This window comes from Microtus oregoni, unplaced genomic scaffold (genome assembly GCF_018167655.1).
Source record: "Microtus oregoni isolate MIOR12 unplaced genomic scaffold, Mior012 000001F_ref0000356, whole genome shotgun sequence".
NCBI lineage: Eukaryota > Metazoa > Chordata > Mammalia > Rodentia > Cricetidae > Microtus > Microtus oregoni.
This window is the reverse complement of record NW_024543060.1, coordinates 65,336,604-65,353,774: the sequence shown is the minus strand read 5'-3', so window position 1 is coordinate 65,353,774 and position 17,171 is coordinate 65,336,604. Positions and strand designations below refer to the sequence as shown.

At 40.4% G+C, this 17,171-nt stretch overlaps 1 protein-coding gene across 1 annotated transcript; it reads right to left on the bottom strand.

Moving 5' to 3' along the window:
• Window positions 1–692: 692 nt before the first annotated feature.
• On the bottom strand, window positions 693–17,154 carry LOC121463594 (olfactory receptor 6C2-like). Its single transcript, XM_041675850.1, has 2 exons — window positions 17,149–17,154; window positions 693–1,259 (listed from the first exon to the last, which is right to left on the bottom strand). The coding sequence occupies exons 1-2, from the start codon at window positions 17,152–17,154 to the stop codon at window positions 693–695; spliced, it is 573 nt and encodes a 190-aa protein (XP_041531784.1).
• Window positions 17,155–17,171: the final 17 nt, after the last annotated feature.

Below are 17,171 nucleotides of genomic sequence, written 5' to 3'. Positions count from 1 at the left end.
CAGCATTCTCTTCCTCCCTGCTCCTGATAAACACCTTCTGGTTCCCCACTTCTCTGAGGTCAGCCCTTCTATAACCCACATATGAGGGAAATACTTGCCTGTCTGTGCCTGATTTACTTCAGCACAATTGTTCTATCCCACCTCTATCACAAATGATAGAATTTCATCCTATTTTGTGATCAAAAGCATTTCCTGCTGTGCACGCACAACATTTTGGTTAGCCACTCATCAGCCTGTTCCCACTCTCTGTTCTATCACTGAGAGTACATATGGGGTGGGGTAGATATCTTTTTTGTTTGGTTCGTGTCTTCTTCTGTTTTCAGGGCCCAAACAGTGCCTGCTTTAAAGTACATATTGATCTGATATCCATTAAATGAATTAGTGAATAAACCAATTGAAAGTTATGGATTAGAAGAAACATCTTTTTGCTGAAGATGTAAAACTCTCTTGGCAATTGCTTTTCTATTGTTTTGCATTATTTTGTTATTTTTGGGTATTCTTTTGGGTTTTCAAGTGGAAGAGGGGTAATGAATTCTGAAAGCTTTTAGCACACCTGGAAGGATGTGATCTTAAAAGAGGTTCATGTGGGTTGGAATGGCAGGTGACCACAATGAGCAAAAGTGTCCAGAAAACATTAACCTGACCCAGAAGTTTGGGAAGTTTACCACCCATGTTTGCTAGGTTTCACCGTCTTATTTCTTGGGAACTATTACAATTCTTTTTATGGAGTCCCAGAAGGCTTGCTTGACTTGCTTGTTCCGAAGTGTGTAGATGAAAGGGTTCAACATAGGGGCAATGGAAGTAGTGAGAACTGTTACACCCTTGTTGATGGCCACCTCCTCCTTAGCCGAAGGCTTGATGTAGATGAAGATGCAGCTGCCGTAGGTGATGGAAACCACAATCATGTGGGAAGAGCAGGTAGAGAAGGCTTTCCTCTTTTGCTGGGCAGAAGGGAATCTAAGAACTGTCTTGATAATATAAACGGAGAAGAGAACAACACACACCAGTGTTACGATGAGAGTCAACACAGCACAGATGAGGACTGTCTGCTCCATGGACCACGTGCCTGAACACGCGATTTTGAGGAGAGGGAAAGCGTCACAGATGAAATGATCAATGATATTAGAATCACAGAACTCCAGCTTTAGTCCGAAGCTAAGTGGGGGAATTAAAATAAATAAGCCAGCTACCCAAGAACAAAATACAAGACTCCTGCAGACTGTGGGGTTCATGATAGTCACATAGCAGCTGCCTGCAAACTTCCACAGATGCAAAAAAATTTTAGTAACCACCTGTGTCTTATCGAATCACCATGGAATAAAGTTAGAATTTAACAACAATTCTACCCCCAGAAAACCTACAAACTCATGGAAACTGAACAGTCAACTACTGAACCACCCCTGGGTCAGGGAAGAAGTAAAGAAATTAAAGTCTTCCTTGAATTCATCGAAAATAAAGAAACAACATACCCAAACCTATGGAACACTATGAAAGCAGTGCTAAGAGGAAAATTCATAGCACTAAGTGCCCACATTAAAAAACAGAGAAAGCTCACATTAGAGACTTAACAACACACCTGAACACTTTAGAAAAGCAGACTCACCCAGGAGGAGTAGAAGACCAGAAATAATCATACTGAGGGCTGAAATCAACAAAATAGAAACACAGAAAACAATCCAAAGAATCAATGAAGCAAAGAACTGGTTCTTTGAGAAAATCAAGAAGATTGACAAACCCCCATCCAAACTAATCAAAAGGCAAATTAACAAGATCAGAAATGAAAAGGGAGACATAACAACAGACACTGAGGAAATTCAGAGAATCATTGGGTCAGAGAATTTGTGTGCCACAAAATTGGAAAATGTAAAAGAAATGGACATTTTTTTAGATAAAACCATATACCAAAATTAAATCAAGGCCAGGTGAACAGGAGTCCAGAGGGATGACCCCAGCTGGGACCCTGGGCAGTGGAGGAGAGGGTACCTGACCTGAACTGGCCTTGTCCCGTAGTCAGACTGATGACTATCATGAATAACACCATAGAACCTTTTCAAGCGATGGATGGAGATAGAGACAGAGACCCACACTGGAGCACTGGACTGAGCTCCCAAGGTCCAGTTGAAGAGCGGAAGGAGGGAGAATATGAGCAAGAAAGTCAGGACCATGAGGAGTTGGTCCACCCACTGAGACAATGTGCCTGATCTAATGGGAGCTCACCAAATCCAGCTGGACTGAGACTGAACAAGCATGGAATCAAACTGGACTCTCTGAATGTGGATGACAATGGGGGCTGACTGAGAAGCCAATGATAATGGCACTGGGATTTGTCTCTACTACATGTACTGGATTTTTAGGATCCTAGTCCATTTGGATGCACACCTTCCTAACCCTGGATGGAGGTTGGAGGGTCTTAGATTTCCCAAAGGGCAGGGTACCCTGCCCTCTCTTAGGACTGGAGGGGGTTTGTGGGAAGGGTAAGTGGGGAAGCAGGAGGGAAGTGGGAGGGGGAAAGAAAGTGGAAATTTTGAATGGTATTATTTATAAAGTAATAAATAAATAAATATATAAAAAAATAAAATAAGATGTAGTGATTAGCTGATAAGAAGTTATCAGCTAATAGGACAAGCAGTGGTTTAAAAAAAAATATTTCTGTGTAATTCTTTTGGGTCTTAGCTAGACAAGGAACCAGGAACCAAGAAGCAAACTCCTCTAACAGGACAGCACTAGGAGCTAGCAAATTCATTCCACTTTCCATTCCAAAACTCTTATAATGTTACAGCAATTCCAGTGCAAAGTCCAAATAGGAACTACAGAGGAGGGCCAGGGGTTGAATACTTAGAACGCATGTTATGTAAGAGTCTGCATTCACAAGGTCTGGCTTCAATAGTCTAGAAACAAGTAAGACAGTGAGTGGCTCCCTCTAGTGGGACACAGCATTCTTGCATAATTACATACACCTTGTTATACAATTTTTTTAAATAATAATTATGAAATATTTTAAATAAGGAGGTAAAACAACTCAGAGTTCTCTTGTGATTGAATCACTGCTTGAGGAATGATGTAAACAAGCATTGTCTTTAAATTCAGACTTTTATTTTTGAGAAAATGTCAGACACTGCCATATCTCTTGCCCTGCACAAAAAAAAAAAAATCAGTCTAAAGGGGATTCAGATACTTTCCTGTACAAACTTAAACTTTGAAACTGCTAGGGAAACATAGGTAAACACTTCAATATATAAGCATGGGCATGTACTCTAAAGAGAGCTCTGATAGCACAGGAAATGAGCCCAGAATTTCACTGATGGCAATGGATTAATGTAATTCCACACAACAAAGGAAATAATCACCATCTATTAATTGCTAACTATTTATCACACAAAAGATTAATATCCAATATATATAAACAACTAAAAAATTCATATATCAGAAAAAAACTATCTAGTCAATAAATGGACCAGTGAAGTAGACAGTTCTCAAAAGAAATTACAAATGGCCAAAGGCTACTTGGAAAATGTTCAACATCCTTAGCCGTCAAGGAAATACAAATTTAAATTGTTTTGAAATTCCACATCACCCTAGTCAGAATGGTTATCAACAAGAAAACAAATGATGACAGATTCTGTCAAAGTCGTCAGGAAGGAAGGATCCTTATGTCACAGGTGAGAATGTAAGCTCATGCAGACACTGTGGGAATCAACATGGGGACCAGCAAACAGCAAGGCAAAGAAGGTAAAGTTTAGCTCAGCTTACAGTTCAAGACACCACAGTGTGTCACATCAGGGAAGGCATGCTAAGATACACAAAGATTAACAAAGTAACAAACATTAACAAAGCTGATCATTTTAAACTAGAATAACAAGTAAAAGACTCAAACAAGATCATAAGTGACAGGTAAATATGATATTATAAGTAAACTACAGAAATGTGAACTATTGGAAGACCTTCTTGTAAACATTATACATCAGCTACTTGAATGACCTAGAAGAAATGTATTATCCATCAAGACTGATTTGGGACAAAATTGTAAGTCTAGAAAAAAAACTGTGGTGAGTAGGGACATGGAGTCGGCAACAGATTCCTAAGAAATAAATGATAAATGTTTGAGGTTATAAAGTGCCAGTTACCCCAATGTGATCCTTCAGCATGTTCTGAGACGGCATATGGTACCCTAAGGATGTAGGACTGCATGTAAGTTAATGCTGAAACTATAAAATAAGGGCCATTAAGGTAGCTCAGCTTGTACTTCATCACAATGCTCCATTCTGCCATCGAAAATGCTCCCGTTTGTGTATAGCAATGACTCACTGGCCACCACAGTGGTGTATTCTGACATCACAACTCAATAACATAGTGTAACAACACTATGATATGCAATGACATCACAATGTTCAATTCTGATAGCACAGCACTGAGTTTAGATCCCATGACCCACATCAAGTGACTTACAGCTCTCTGTAACTCCAACTCCAAGTGACCCTCGTCAGGCAACTGCACTCCTAGGCACATACCCTAGCACAAACATACTCACACATAATTAAAACTAAAATCAATATCTAAAAATATTCCATTATATATAACAATTATTAATCATGCCATTAGAGGTACATTTTAATATCACAGCTCAACTATAGTATCACCATGTTCACTTTTATCATCACAGTGCTCAACTGAGTCATCACAGTGCTCCATTATGTCATCACAGTGATCCACTGTGTCCTCACAGTGCTCCATTGTGTCATCACAGTGCTCCATTGTGACATCACAGTGCTCCATTGTGTCATCACAGTGCTCCATTGTGACATCACAGTGCTCCATTGTGTCATCACAGTGCTCCATTGTGTCATCACAGTGCTCCATTGTGTCATCACAGTGCTCCATTGTGTCATCACAGTGCTCGATTGTGTCATCACAGTGCTCCATTGTGACATCACAGTGCTCCATTGTGTCATCACAGTGCTCCATTGTGTCATCACAGTGCTCCATTGTAACATCACAGTGCTCCATTGTGTCATCACAGTGCTCCATTGTGTCATCACAGAGCTCCATTGTGTCATCACAGTGCTCCATTGTGTCATCACAGTGCTCCATTGTGTCATCACAGTGCTCGATTGTGTCATCACAGTGCTCCATTGTGTCATCACAGTGCTCGATTGTGTCATCACAGTGCTCCATTGTGACATCACAGTGCTCCATTGTGACATCACAGTGCTCCATTGTGTCATCACAGTGCTCCATTGTGACATCACAGTGCTCGATTGTGTCATCACAGTGCTCCATTGTGTCATCACAGTGCTCCATTGTGTCATCACAGTGCTCCATTGTGACATCACAGTGCTCCATTGTGTCATCACAGTGCTCCATTGTGACATCACAGTGCTCGATTGTGTCATCACAGTGCTCCATTGTGTCATCACAGTGCTTCATTGTGTCATCACAGTGCTTCATTGTGTCATCACAGTGCTCGATTGTGTCATCAGAGTGCTCCATTGTGTCATCACAGTGCTTCATTGTGTCATCACAGTGCTCCATTGTATCATCACAGTGTTCCATTGTGACATCACAGTGCTCGATTGTGTCATCACAGTGCTCCATTGTGACATCACAGTGCTCGATTATGTCATCACAGTGCTCCATTGTGACATCACAGTGCTCGATTGTGTCATCACAGTGCTCCATTGTGTCATCACAGTGCTCCATTGTGACATCACAGTGCTCCATTGTGTCATCACAGTGCTCCATTGTGACATCACAGTGCTCCATTGTGTCATCACAGTGCTCCATTGTGACATCACAGTGCTCGATTGTGTCATCACAGTGCTCCATTGTGTCATCACAGTGCTCCATTGTGTCATCATAGTGCTCCATTGTGTCATCACAGTGCTCCATTGTGACATCACAGTGCTCCATTATGTCATCACAGTGCTCCATTGTGACATCACAGTGCTCGATTGTGTCATCACAGTGCTCCATTGTGTCATCAGAGTGCTCCATTGTGACATCACAGTGCTCTATTGTGTCATCATAGTGCTCCATTGTGTCATCAGAGTGCTCCATTGTGACATCACAGTGCTCCATTGTGTCATCACAGTGCTCCATTGTGTCATCACAGTGCTCCATTGTGTCATCACAATGCTCCATTGTGTCATCACAGTGCTCCATTGTGTCATCACAGTGCTCCATTGTGTCATCACAATGCTCCATTGTGACATCACAGTGCTCCATTGTGTCATCACAGTGCTCCATTGTGTCATCACAGTGCTCCATTGTGACATCACAGTGCTCCATTGTGACATCACAGTGCTCCATGTGTCATCATAGTGCTCCATTGTGTCATCACCGTGCTCGATTGTGTCATCACAGTGTTCCATTGTGACATCACAGTGCTCCATTGTGTCATCACAGTGCTCCATTGTATCATCACAGTGCTCCATTGTGTCATCACAGTGCTCCTTTGTATCATCACAGTGCTCCATTGTGTCATCACAGTGCTCCGTTGTGTCATCACAGAGCTCCGTTGTGTCATCACAGTGCTCCATTGTGTCATCACAGTGCTCGATTGTGTCATCACAGTGCTCCATTGTGTCATCACAGTGCTCGATTGTGTCATCAGAGTGCTCCATTGTGTCATCACAGTGCTTCATTGTGTCATCACAGTGCTCCATTGTATCATCACAGTGCTCCATTGTGACATCACAGTGCTCGATTGTGTCATCACAGTGCTCCATTGTGACATCACAGTGCTCGATTGTGTCATCACAGTGCTCCATTGTGACATCACAGTGCTCGATTGTGTCATCACAGTGCTCCATTGTATCATCACAGTGCTCCATTATGTCATCACAGTGCTCCATTGTGTCATCACAATGCTTTATTGTGTCATCACAGTGCTCCATTGTGTCATCACAGTGCTCCATTGTGACATCACAGTGCTCCATTGTGTCATCACAGTGCTCCATTGTGTCATCACAATGCTTTATTGTGTCATCACAGTGCTCCATTGTGTCATCACAGTGCTCCATTGTGTCATCACAGTGCTCCATTGTGACATCACAGTGCTCCATTGTGTCATCACAATTCTCCATTGTGTCATCACAGTGCTCCATTGTGTCATCACAGTGCTCGATTGTGTCATCATAGTGCTCCATTGTGTCATCACAGTGCTCCATTGTGTCATCACAGTTCTCGATTGTATCATCACAGTGCTCGATTGTATCATCACAGTGCTCGATTGTGACATCACAGTGCTCGATTGTGTCATCACAGTGCTCCATTGTGACATCACAGTGCTCGATTGTGTCATCACAGTGCTCCATTGTGACATCACAGTTCTCGATTGTGTCATCACAGTGCTCCATTGTGTCATCACAGTCCTCCATTGTCTCATCACAGTGCTCCATTGTGTCATCACAGTGCTCCATTGTGACATCACAGTGCTCCATTGTGTCATCACAGTGCTCCATTGTGACATCACAGTGCTCGATTGTGTCATCATAGTATGCCATTGTCATTTCTGGTACATTAATTTCTGCCCTGGTTTTTTGTCTATTTCAGTGTGTTTGATCTTGTTTTCCAAAACCATAATATGTATCATTTATCTGTTTGAAATTACTTGAAATTTGGAGCACTTATTACTGTATTACTGTAACTGTTCCCCCTTAAGACTGCCTTCATTAGGTCAGCCAGGGTGTGTTTACGGTGTATGGGGGTAAGTGGGCATTGTGACAACATGGCTTCTCCTTTGGCATGTTTAATTGTGATGTTTAACAGACATCCTTGCAGTTTAAGATGACACTTTTAAAATAAAATTCTCTCCTAACGATGACTCGAGCCCTATCACTCAATGGGAGAATCAGCAGAACCTGTAGGGGTTTATCTGGAGTTCACATTCTCTGCTGTAACTTTATTTTTAATTTTTTTTTAATTTTTAGTTTTTTGGTTTTCACTTGAAGGAAAAGATGCTCATTTTAAATGTTGAAGTGTACAAATTGCTTTGTTACAATAAAACCAATGTGTACACACCACAAAAAAAAAGGCTGCCTTCATTATATCCATCATATCTTAGGACTGCCTTCATGTGTCCATCATATCTTAGGACTGCCTTCATGTGTCCATCACATCTTAGGACTGCCTTCAAGTGTCCGTCATGTCTTAGGACTGCCTTCAAGTGTCCATCACATCTTCATTGTGTTCTTGTTTCTCCACGAGTCTGTGCACTTTCTAATGCTATTGATATCCCCCTTTAGTTTACTGTGGTCAGACAGAATATTGGGTAGGTGGAATTCTTTCATATTTGTTGAGATTACTTTCTATACTAATATTTGAGGAAATTTTGAGAAAGTACAATAGGCTGCTTGTTTGTATTCTATAGTGGGTAGAATGTTTGTAGATATCTGTTAGATACATTAAATTATAAGGACAATTAAGCCCAATGTTGCTATTAACTTTTTGTCGAGTAGACCTGCCTATTGCTGAAAATAGGGTATTGAAGTCACCCACAATCACTCTCCTACTCTTTATTTGTACCTGAGTAAAATACAAACCTGATCCCCCATAACTTGCGAGAAACTCTAAAACACAGGCTGCAAATACACAGAGAGGATCAAGAGACAGGGCCAAGAGAGAAGTCCAAGAGAGGAACTCTGAAGCACAAGCTGTGACTGAACAGAGCGGACAAAGAGAGCAAACAAAGACAGAAAACCAAGATGGCAGGTCAACAGAGTGGGCCAAGAGAGACAGACCTCAGTGGCTCCCTGAGACACAAATAGCAACAATACAGACCAGACCAAGAACAGTTCCCAAAAGCACAGACAACCACTGAAAGAATTGGATCAAGAGGCAAAGACACTACCGGCACCAATTGGAGGAAGAGATGGGTAGGTGCCAATGCAACAATTCATCCAACAACTTAAATGCAGTTTGGTAACAACAGAACCCAGTGGCCATATGACAGGAAGACTTGATCATTCTAACCTAGAAAAAAAAACAGAAAAAATTTTAAATGTAAATTTTTTTAATAGTTTTTATTGAGCTATATATTTTTCTCTACTCCTTTCCCCTCCCCTCCTGTCCTCTCTCATGGTCCCTATGCTCCAAATTTACTCAGGAGATCTTGTCTTTTCTACTTTCTATTTCCTATGTAGATTAGATCCATGTAAGTCTCTCTTAGGGTCCTCATTGTTGTCTAGGTTCTCTGGGATTGTGATTTGTAGGTTGGTTTTCTTTGCTTTATGTCTAAAAGCTACTTATGAGTGAGTACATATGATATTTGTCTTTCTGGAACTGGGTTACCTCACTCAAAATGATGTTTTCTAGATACATTAACTTGCCCACAAATTTTTAAGATGACATTTTTTTCTGCTGTGTAGTACTCCATTGTGTAAATGTACCACATTTTCCTTGTCCATTCTTTGGTCAAGGGGCATTTAGGTTGTTTCCAGGTTCTGACTATGACAAACAAAGCTGCTATGAACATAATTGAGCACATGTCCTTGTGGTATTATTGAGCATCCTTTGGGTATATACCCAAAAGTGGTATTGCTAGGTCTTGAGATAGGTCGTTTCCCAATTTTCAGAGAAACTGCCATACTAAAATCCAAAGCGGCTGTACCAGTTTGCCCTCCCACCAGCAATAGAGGAGTGTTTCCTTTACCCCACATCCTCTTCAGGATAAGATGTCATGAGTGTTTTTGATCTTGGCCATTCTTACAGGTATAAGATGGAATCTCAGAGTTGTTTTGATTTGCATTTCCCTGATGACTAAGGATGTTGAGCATTTCCTTAAGTGTCTTCCAGCCATTTTAGATTCCTCTGTTGAGAGTTCTCTGTTTAGATCCATAATCCATTTTTTATTGGATTACTTATCTTTTGTAGACCAATTTCTTGAGTTCTTCGTGTATTTTGGAGATCAGCTCTGTCTGACGTGGGGTTGGTGAAGATCTTTCCACATCCTATAGGCTGCCGTTTTGTCTTGTTGACCATATCCTTTGCTTTACAGAAGCTTCTCCATTTCAGGGGGTCCCATTTATTTATTGTTTCTCTCATTGTCTGTGCTGCTGTACTTATATTTAGGAAGTGGTCTCCTGTGCCAGTAAGTTCAAGTGTACTTCCCACTTTCTCTTCTATGAGGTTCAGTATGGTTGGTTTTAGGTTGAGGTCTTTGATCCATTTGGACTTGAGTTTTGTACATGGTAATACACATGGATCTATTTTCATTCTTCTACATGTTGGTATCTAGTTATGCCAGCATCATTTGTTGAATAATCTTTTTTCGTTTTTTTATTTTTTGCCTTTTTGTAAAATCAGGTACCCTTAGATGTGTGAATTGATATCTGGGTTTTTGATTTAGTTACATTGGTCCTCCTGTCTGCTTTTATGTCAATACCAGGCTGTTTCCAGTACTGCAGCTCTGTAGTAGAGTTTGAAGTCAGGGATTGTAATGCCTCCAGAAGTTCCTTTATTGGACAGGATTGTTTTGGCTATCCTGGGTTTTTTGCTTTTTCATATGAAGTTGAGTATTGTCCTTTCGAGGTCTGTGAAGAATTTTGCTGAGATATTGATGGGAATTGCACTGAATCTGTAGATTGCTTTGGATAAGATTGCCATTTTATTATGTAAATTCTATCTACCCAAGAGCATGGGAGATCTTTCCATTTTCTGGTATCTTCTTTAATTTCTTTCTTCAAAGATTTAAAGTTCTTGTCATACACATCTTCCACTTGTTTGGTTAGAGTTACTCCAAGATATTTCCTCTTATTTGTGGCTATTGTGAGGGTGATGATTCTCTGATTTCTTTATCAGCCCAGTATCATCTGTGTAAAGGAGAGCTAATAATTATTTTCAATTAATCTTTTACCCTGCTACATTACCGAAGTTGTTTATGAGTTGTAGAAGTTCCTTGGTAGAATTTTTAGAATCACTTATATGAAGTATCATAACATCAGCAAATAGTGAGACTTTGATGCCTTCTTTTCTGATTTGTAGGTGGATGATGTTTTTGATGTGTTGTTGGATTCTGTTGGCCAGTATGCTATTAAATATTTTTGCAGCTATTTTCATGAGTAGTATTGATCTGTAATTCTCTTTCTTGGTTGAGTCTTTGTGTGGTTTTGGTATCAGGGTAACTGTAACCTCATAAAAAGAGTTTGATAATTTTCCTTCTATTTCTATTATGTGGAACACTTTGAGAAGTATAGGCATTAGCTCTTCTTACAATTCTGTAATGAAACCACCCAGCCCTGAGCTGTGTTTGGTTGGGAGACTTTTGATAACTACTTCTACTTCCTTGCAGGTTATAGAGCTATTTAAATTGTTTGCCTGGTCTTGAATTATTTTTGGTATCTGGTATCTATCCAGAAATTGTCCAATTCTTTTACATTTTTCAATTTTGTGGAGTACAGGTCTTTCCAATATGACCCAATGATTCTCTGTTGTTAAGTCACCCTTCTCATTTCTGATTTTGTTAATTTGGATATTATCTCTCTGATTCGTTTAGATAAGGGTTTGTGTATCTTATTGATTTTCTCAAAGAACCAGTACGTTGTTTCATTGATTTTTTGTATTGTTTTCTTTGTTTCTATTTTATTGGTTTAAACCCTCTATTTGATTATTTCCTGTTGTCTACTCCTTCTGGGTGAGTGTCAGGAGCCATTTCAGGCTTCTCCTTTCTCACATCTCACAGGGCCTTGAAGTAAAAATCTTGAGACAGAAAACTTAAAGTTAGCCAAAACATTACGTGCTAACCGTGGAGACTCAAGCTCTGGAAAGCACCACAGAGTGTCTTCATTGCTTTCTGCTTATCACTAACAGCAGGTGTTCTAGCCACTGACCTTGCAACTGCCCTGCTCAGCTGCCAAACTGCTCTGCTTAGTTGCCTAGCTACCAAGCCTCTTCTTCCCTTCCACTTTCCCCCTTCCCCCTTCCCCCTTCCCCCTTTCCTCAGTTCCCCCTGCCCAAGCTCCTTACTGAGGAGTATTTAAGACATGAAACTTGCTTCAATAAAGAGATGCCTTGACAAAAAATACTGCTTGGCGTCCGTTTCTCTCTGCCCCCCCATGCCTTTCAGAGAGTGCCTCTTCAAGACCCTGGAGTAACTTAGGACCTGCTGGGAGGGTCAGGTGAGTCTGCTTCTTTTTGTTCTAGAGCTTTCAGGTGTGTTCTTAAATCACTAGTGTGAGCTTTCTCCATTCTTTAGGTAGGCACTTAGTGCTATGAACTTTCCTCTTAGCACTGCTTTCATAGTGTCCCATAGGTTTGAGTATGTTGTGCCTTCATTTTTGTTGAATTCTAGGAAGTCTTTAATTTCTTTTTGTATTTCTTTCTTGATCCATGAGTGGCTAAGTTGAAAACTGTTCAATTTCCATGAGTTTGTAGGCTTTCTGAAATTATTATTGTTGTTAAACTCTAACTTTAAGCCATGGTGATCCAAGAAGATACAGGGACTTGCTACAATATTTTGGTATCTGTTGAGGTTTGCTTTGCTACCAAATATATGGTCCATTTTAGAGAAGGTTCCATGAGATTTTAAAGAGAAGGTACATTCTTTTGTGTTGGGTGAAATGTTCTGTAGATATCTGTTTAGTCCATTTGAGTCATGACATCTGTTAGTTCTCATATTTCTCTGTTAAGTTTCTGTCTGATTGACCTGCTCTCTGGTGATAGTGGAGTACAGAAGTCTCCAACTATTAATGTGTGGACTTTGATGTGTGATTTAAGCTTTAGTAATGTTTCTTTTACATATGTGGATGCTCTTGTATTTGGGACATAGATGTTCAGGATTGAGACTTCATCTTGATAAAACTGTCCCTCTGATGAGTATAAAGTGTCCTTCTCCATTACTTCTGATTGATTTTAGTTTGAACTCTATTTTGCTAGATATTGGGATAGCTACACCCGCTTGTTTCTTAGGTCTATTTGATTGGAAATCTTTACCCAATCCTTTACTCTAAGGTAATGTCTGTCTTTGAGGTTGACGTGTCTTTCTTGTATACAGTGGAAGGCTGGAACCTGTTTTCATATTCATTATCTTAGCTTGTGTCTTTCTATAGGTGAATTGAGTCCATTGATATTAAAACGGATTATTATTACTAAATCCTGTTATTTTTCGGTGGTAGTATTTGAGTGTTTCCCTTCTTTGGAATTTGCTGATGGGAAGTTATCTGTTGCCTGTGTTTTTGTGGGTGCAGTTAGCTTTCTTGGGTTGGAGTTTTCCTTCCAGTACTTTCTGTAGGGCTAGATTTGTGAATAGGTATTGTTTATTTCTGGTTTTGTCACGGAATATCTTGTTTTCTCCATCAATGGTGATTGAAAGTTTTGCTGGGTATAGTAGTCTGGGCTTGCATCCATGGTCTCTTAATATTTGCCGCACATCTGTCCAGGACCTTCTAGATTTCATGGTTTCCATTGAGAAGTCAGGTCTAATTCTGATAGATTTACCTTTATATGTTACTGGACCTTTTTCCTTTGCAACTCTTAGTATTCTTTCGTTATTCTGTATGTTTTGTGTTTTGATTATTATATAGTGAGGGGACTTTTTTTTTTGGTCCTGTCTATTTGGTGTTCTGTAATTTTCTTGTACCTTCATAGGAAAACCCTTTGTTAGGTTGGGAAATTTTTCTTCTATGATCTTGTTGAATATATTTTCTGTGCCTTTGCGTTGGAGTTCTTCTCCTTCTTCTATCTTTGTTATTGTTAAGTTTGATCTTCTCATGGTGCCCCAGACATCCTAGATGTTTTGGGTTAAGAATTTGTTAGATTTAGTGTTTTCTTTGACCAATGAATCAATTTCCTCTATAGTATCTTCAATACCTGAGTTTTCTCTTCCGTCTCTTGTATTCTGTTGTTTATGCTTGCCTCTGTAGTTCCCATTCATTTACTCAGATTTCCCATACCCAGAATTCCTTCGATTTGTGTTTTCTTTATTGCCTCTATTTCAGTCTTCAAGTCTTGAAGTGTTTACTTAACCTGTTTGATTGTTTTTTTTTTTCTTTTGGGCCTTGGGTTTCTTTAAGGGATTTAGTAATTTCTTCCAATTTTTTTGTTTGTCTTTTCCTCCATTTCTTTAAGGGAATTTTTCATTTCCTCTTTAAAGGTCTTCATCACCTCATAAAGTTACATTTAAAATTGTTTTCTTCTGCTTCTTCTGGGTTAGGTTGTTCAAGCTTTCCTGCTGTAGGATCACAGTGTTACCATGTTGCTTTTTAGGTTGTTGGATGAATTCTTGCTTGGTGCCTACACATCTCTTCTGTCATTGATGCCAGCAGTGTCTTTGTGTCTTGGTCCAATCCTTTCAGTGGCTGTCTGCATCTTTGGGAAATGTTCTTGGTCTGCTCTGTACTGTCACTGTCTGTGTCTCAAGGGTTTTGGAGCAGGCTACCTGCAGGAAAGTCACCTGCTGGCTGACTAGCAGGTGAGGAAGGGGTTCTGGATTTTGCCCCAGTATGAAGGCCTAGACAGTAGGTGCCCTGCTGGGTTTCTGGCCGGTCACCTCTCAGTTCTCTCTGTGTAGTAGCAGGCTGTGTTTCAGAGTTCCACTGAGGTTGCAGGGGTATAGAAGTGATAGAGTGGGGGATTGACTTGAAGCTTCCAATTGTCGAGATGGGGGTAATTATACTGGGACTTTTCAAGAGAGGAACCACAGCCGAGATGAATCCTCACTTGTGGAAGCATGACCAGAGGTGGGGGAGTAAAGGGGCATACAATTACTGCCAATATTGCTGGTGTTTAATGTAGAATTTCAGCAATCCTGGGCTGGAAAAATGACTAGATAGAAGGGTTCCAGGATCCCCAGCATTCCTGAGCTGCAAGGAGGAGTTTGCCAAGTTTTTGGCACCATTGTTAAGATACAGCAGGAGTTGGGACATTGGCGGGTCGGATGAGACCACAGTGAGTAACAGAATATGCCATTCAGAGAGAGCTTGAGTGTGGAGTGTATTGAGGAGAGGGTATTGGGAAAGTAGGGAGGAAACTGTATTCAGATTACATGATTTGAGAAAATGATAAAAGAATATATGTTTAATAAAGAGGAAAACTGTAAAAAAAAAAAAAAGAACCCTACTTCTTCAAGATTCCAAGAGACATTAAGCATCATGAACTGAACAACTACTGGAATCTTGGCCTTTCTATTAGGAAACAGTCACTGTTGGACCAGTCAAACCACAGCCCTTAAGCCATTAAAATAAACCCATTATATATGTGTGTATGTATGCATGTGAACCATACACACACACACCACTATCAGTTCTGTCCCTTTAGAGAACCCTGAGTAAACACTTCACTTCCTTCCTCCTGCCATGGTTATCGCTTCAGTTCCCACAAGGCTATTATTCCAACTCCTACATGGAGGGAGCTTTCTCATGGGTCTGTTTGGAGCATCATCCCTAGCTACCTGTTAAATTTAATCCCCAGTACTCTTTTTGAGAGAGACTAATTAACATGTCCTGAACCTGAGTCTCAAGGCAATCACTTATACTCCAATGGTCTCTGATGAGTCAATTAAACAAAATAGTCTTTCCCTGAACCTTATATAAAGTTGGAAAAGGGCCCAAGACCACACTTTAGACCATATACAAGCAGTAGGGCTTTCAGCTGACTGTTCCTATATCCAGTTGCTTTGAGTAAGGCAACATCCTCAGGAATTACAGGTTGAGTCTATGTGGGCCCATGAAGGGGGCAGTAAGTGACTGGTAAAGGATGAGGAGAACTAGAAACGTTCAGACAACCTCCACAGAAGCCTGTGCTTTGTGAGAAAAGGGGGCCTGTGGGAGGATCCAGATAGGAATGATCCACTGAGTCAGGTTCCATCCATATCTACCTCTCCACTCCGACTCACAACACCTAGAATCCACAAGCCTGCATCTGCGCTTTGTGAGCAGCCAGGGTTCAGGTTAGCATTAAAATCTGTCTTAGTGTCAGTTATGTCCCAGCTTCCATTCTCGTCCAAACTCTCCATCTGACTCTCCCCACCTAACGTCCAGAGGCAAATCCATCCCTCAGCTCCTTCCCTGTGTCAAAACGTGAGTATGTCCTCCCTCCATCAGGGCTGTGGCCATGTGAATAGGGCTGTCTACTACGCTTTCTGCAACTTTTGATATTAAAAACCACACTTTGGCTTGTTTTGGACATTTTTAACATAAAGGATAAAGAAAGATCTTCCATCCTTTACACAGAAAAAACATCCCTGGTAACTGGAATTCTTCCAAATGCTAGAATGTGCACACACAGATAAAATCACACTGTTGGAAAGCAGAGCACCAGCATATATTTTAGTCATATCTAAGTCATAAAATATAAATTCTCCATATTATTCCACAATAGAAATAATTATAATTTATTTTATAATTATATAATTATAATTACATGCATACTCACGTAATTTTATTGTTTCCAATGTTTTATTATTGCAATGATGAAATGAAAATATTTGCACAATGATCCATGGGTGCTTGTGTTGTGTTGGATATGAACATAAATTTGGAAGACAAAGCAGTGAAATCTCCAGAAGCTGAATGTTAGTGGGCAGAAAGTGTTCCAGAAACCCAGCTAGACAAGAAAACCTCTTCAAAGTTTCCTCTAACAGACTTAGTTAGTAAACACTGAAAGAGAATCTGGGGGAGCTCAGGAGCCCCTTCCCCTTCCTGAAAATATTGACATTATGAAATAACAATCCCATTACAGATATATATATAGAGAGAGAGGTATAGATATATAGATATACAGAATTCAGTATTTGAAGGCTTTTTTGAGCTCAGTCCTAGGCACAAAACCTAAAAGGAGGGGAACCAATCCTGCACTGCACTGTGGGTGTTAGCAAATGGAGAAACAGAATAAAGCAGGTGGTGAATGTGTTGAGATGGTAACAATAGAGTGGATCATCGAGACAGTGAGGCTGGGGAAGATGGCACATGCTACTACATTCTCTGAGGTTTAAAGAAAAAATAAGGCATAAAAATTAAAATTGAAAAGCTGCACCCAGGAAAGCCCAGTTGATCATGGCACTGCTTGCAACAATGTCACAGGATGTACATTTAGTGAAGGGCAAGTTTGAAGCCAGCAGCCATTGTGTCTGGATGACTCAGAACAGATGGATTCCCTAAAGACAGATTTTCAACGGAACTCTGAGACCTCCTGACTGCAGCGCTGGGCTCTGCTCACCATCATCGCCCGTTTCTCTCTTT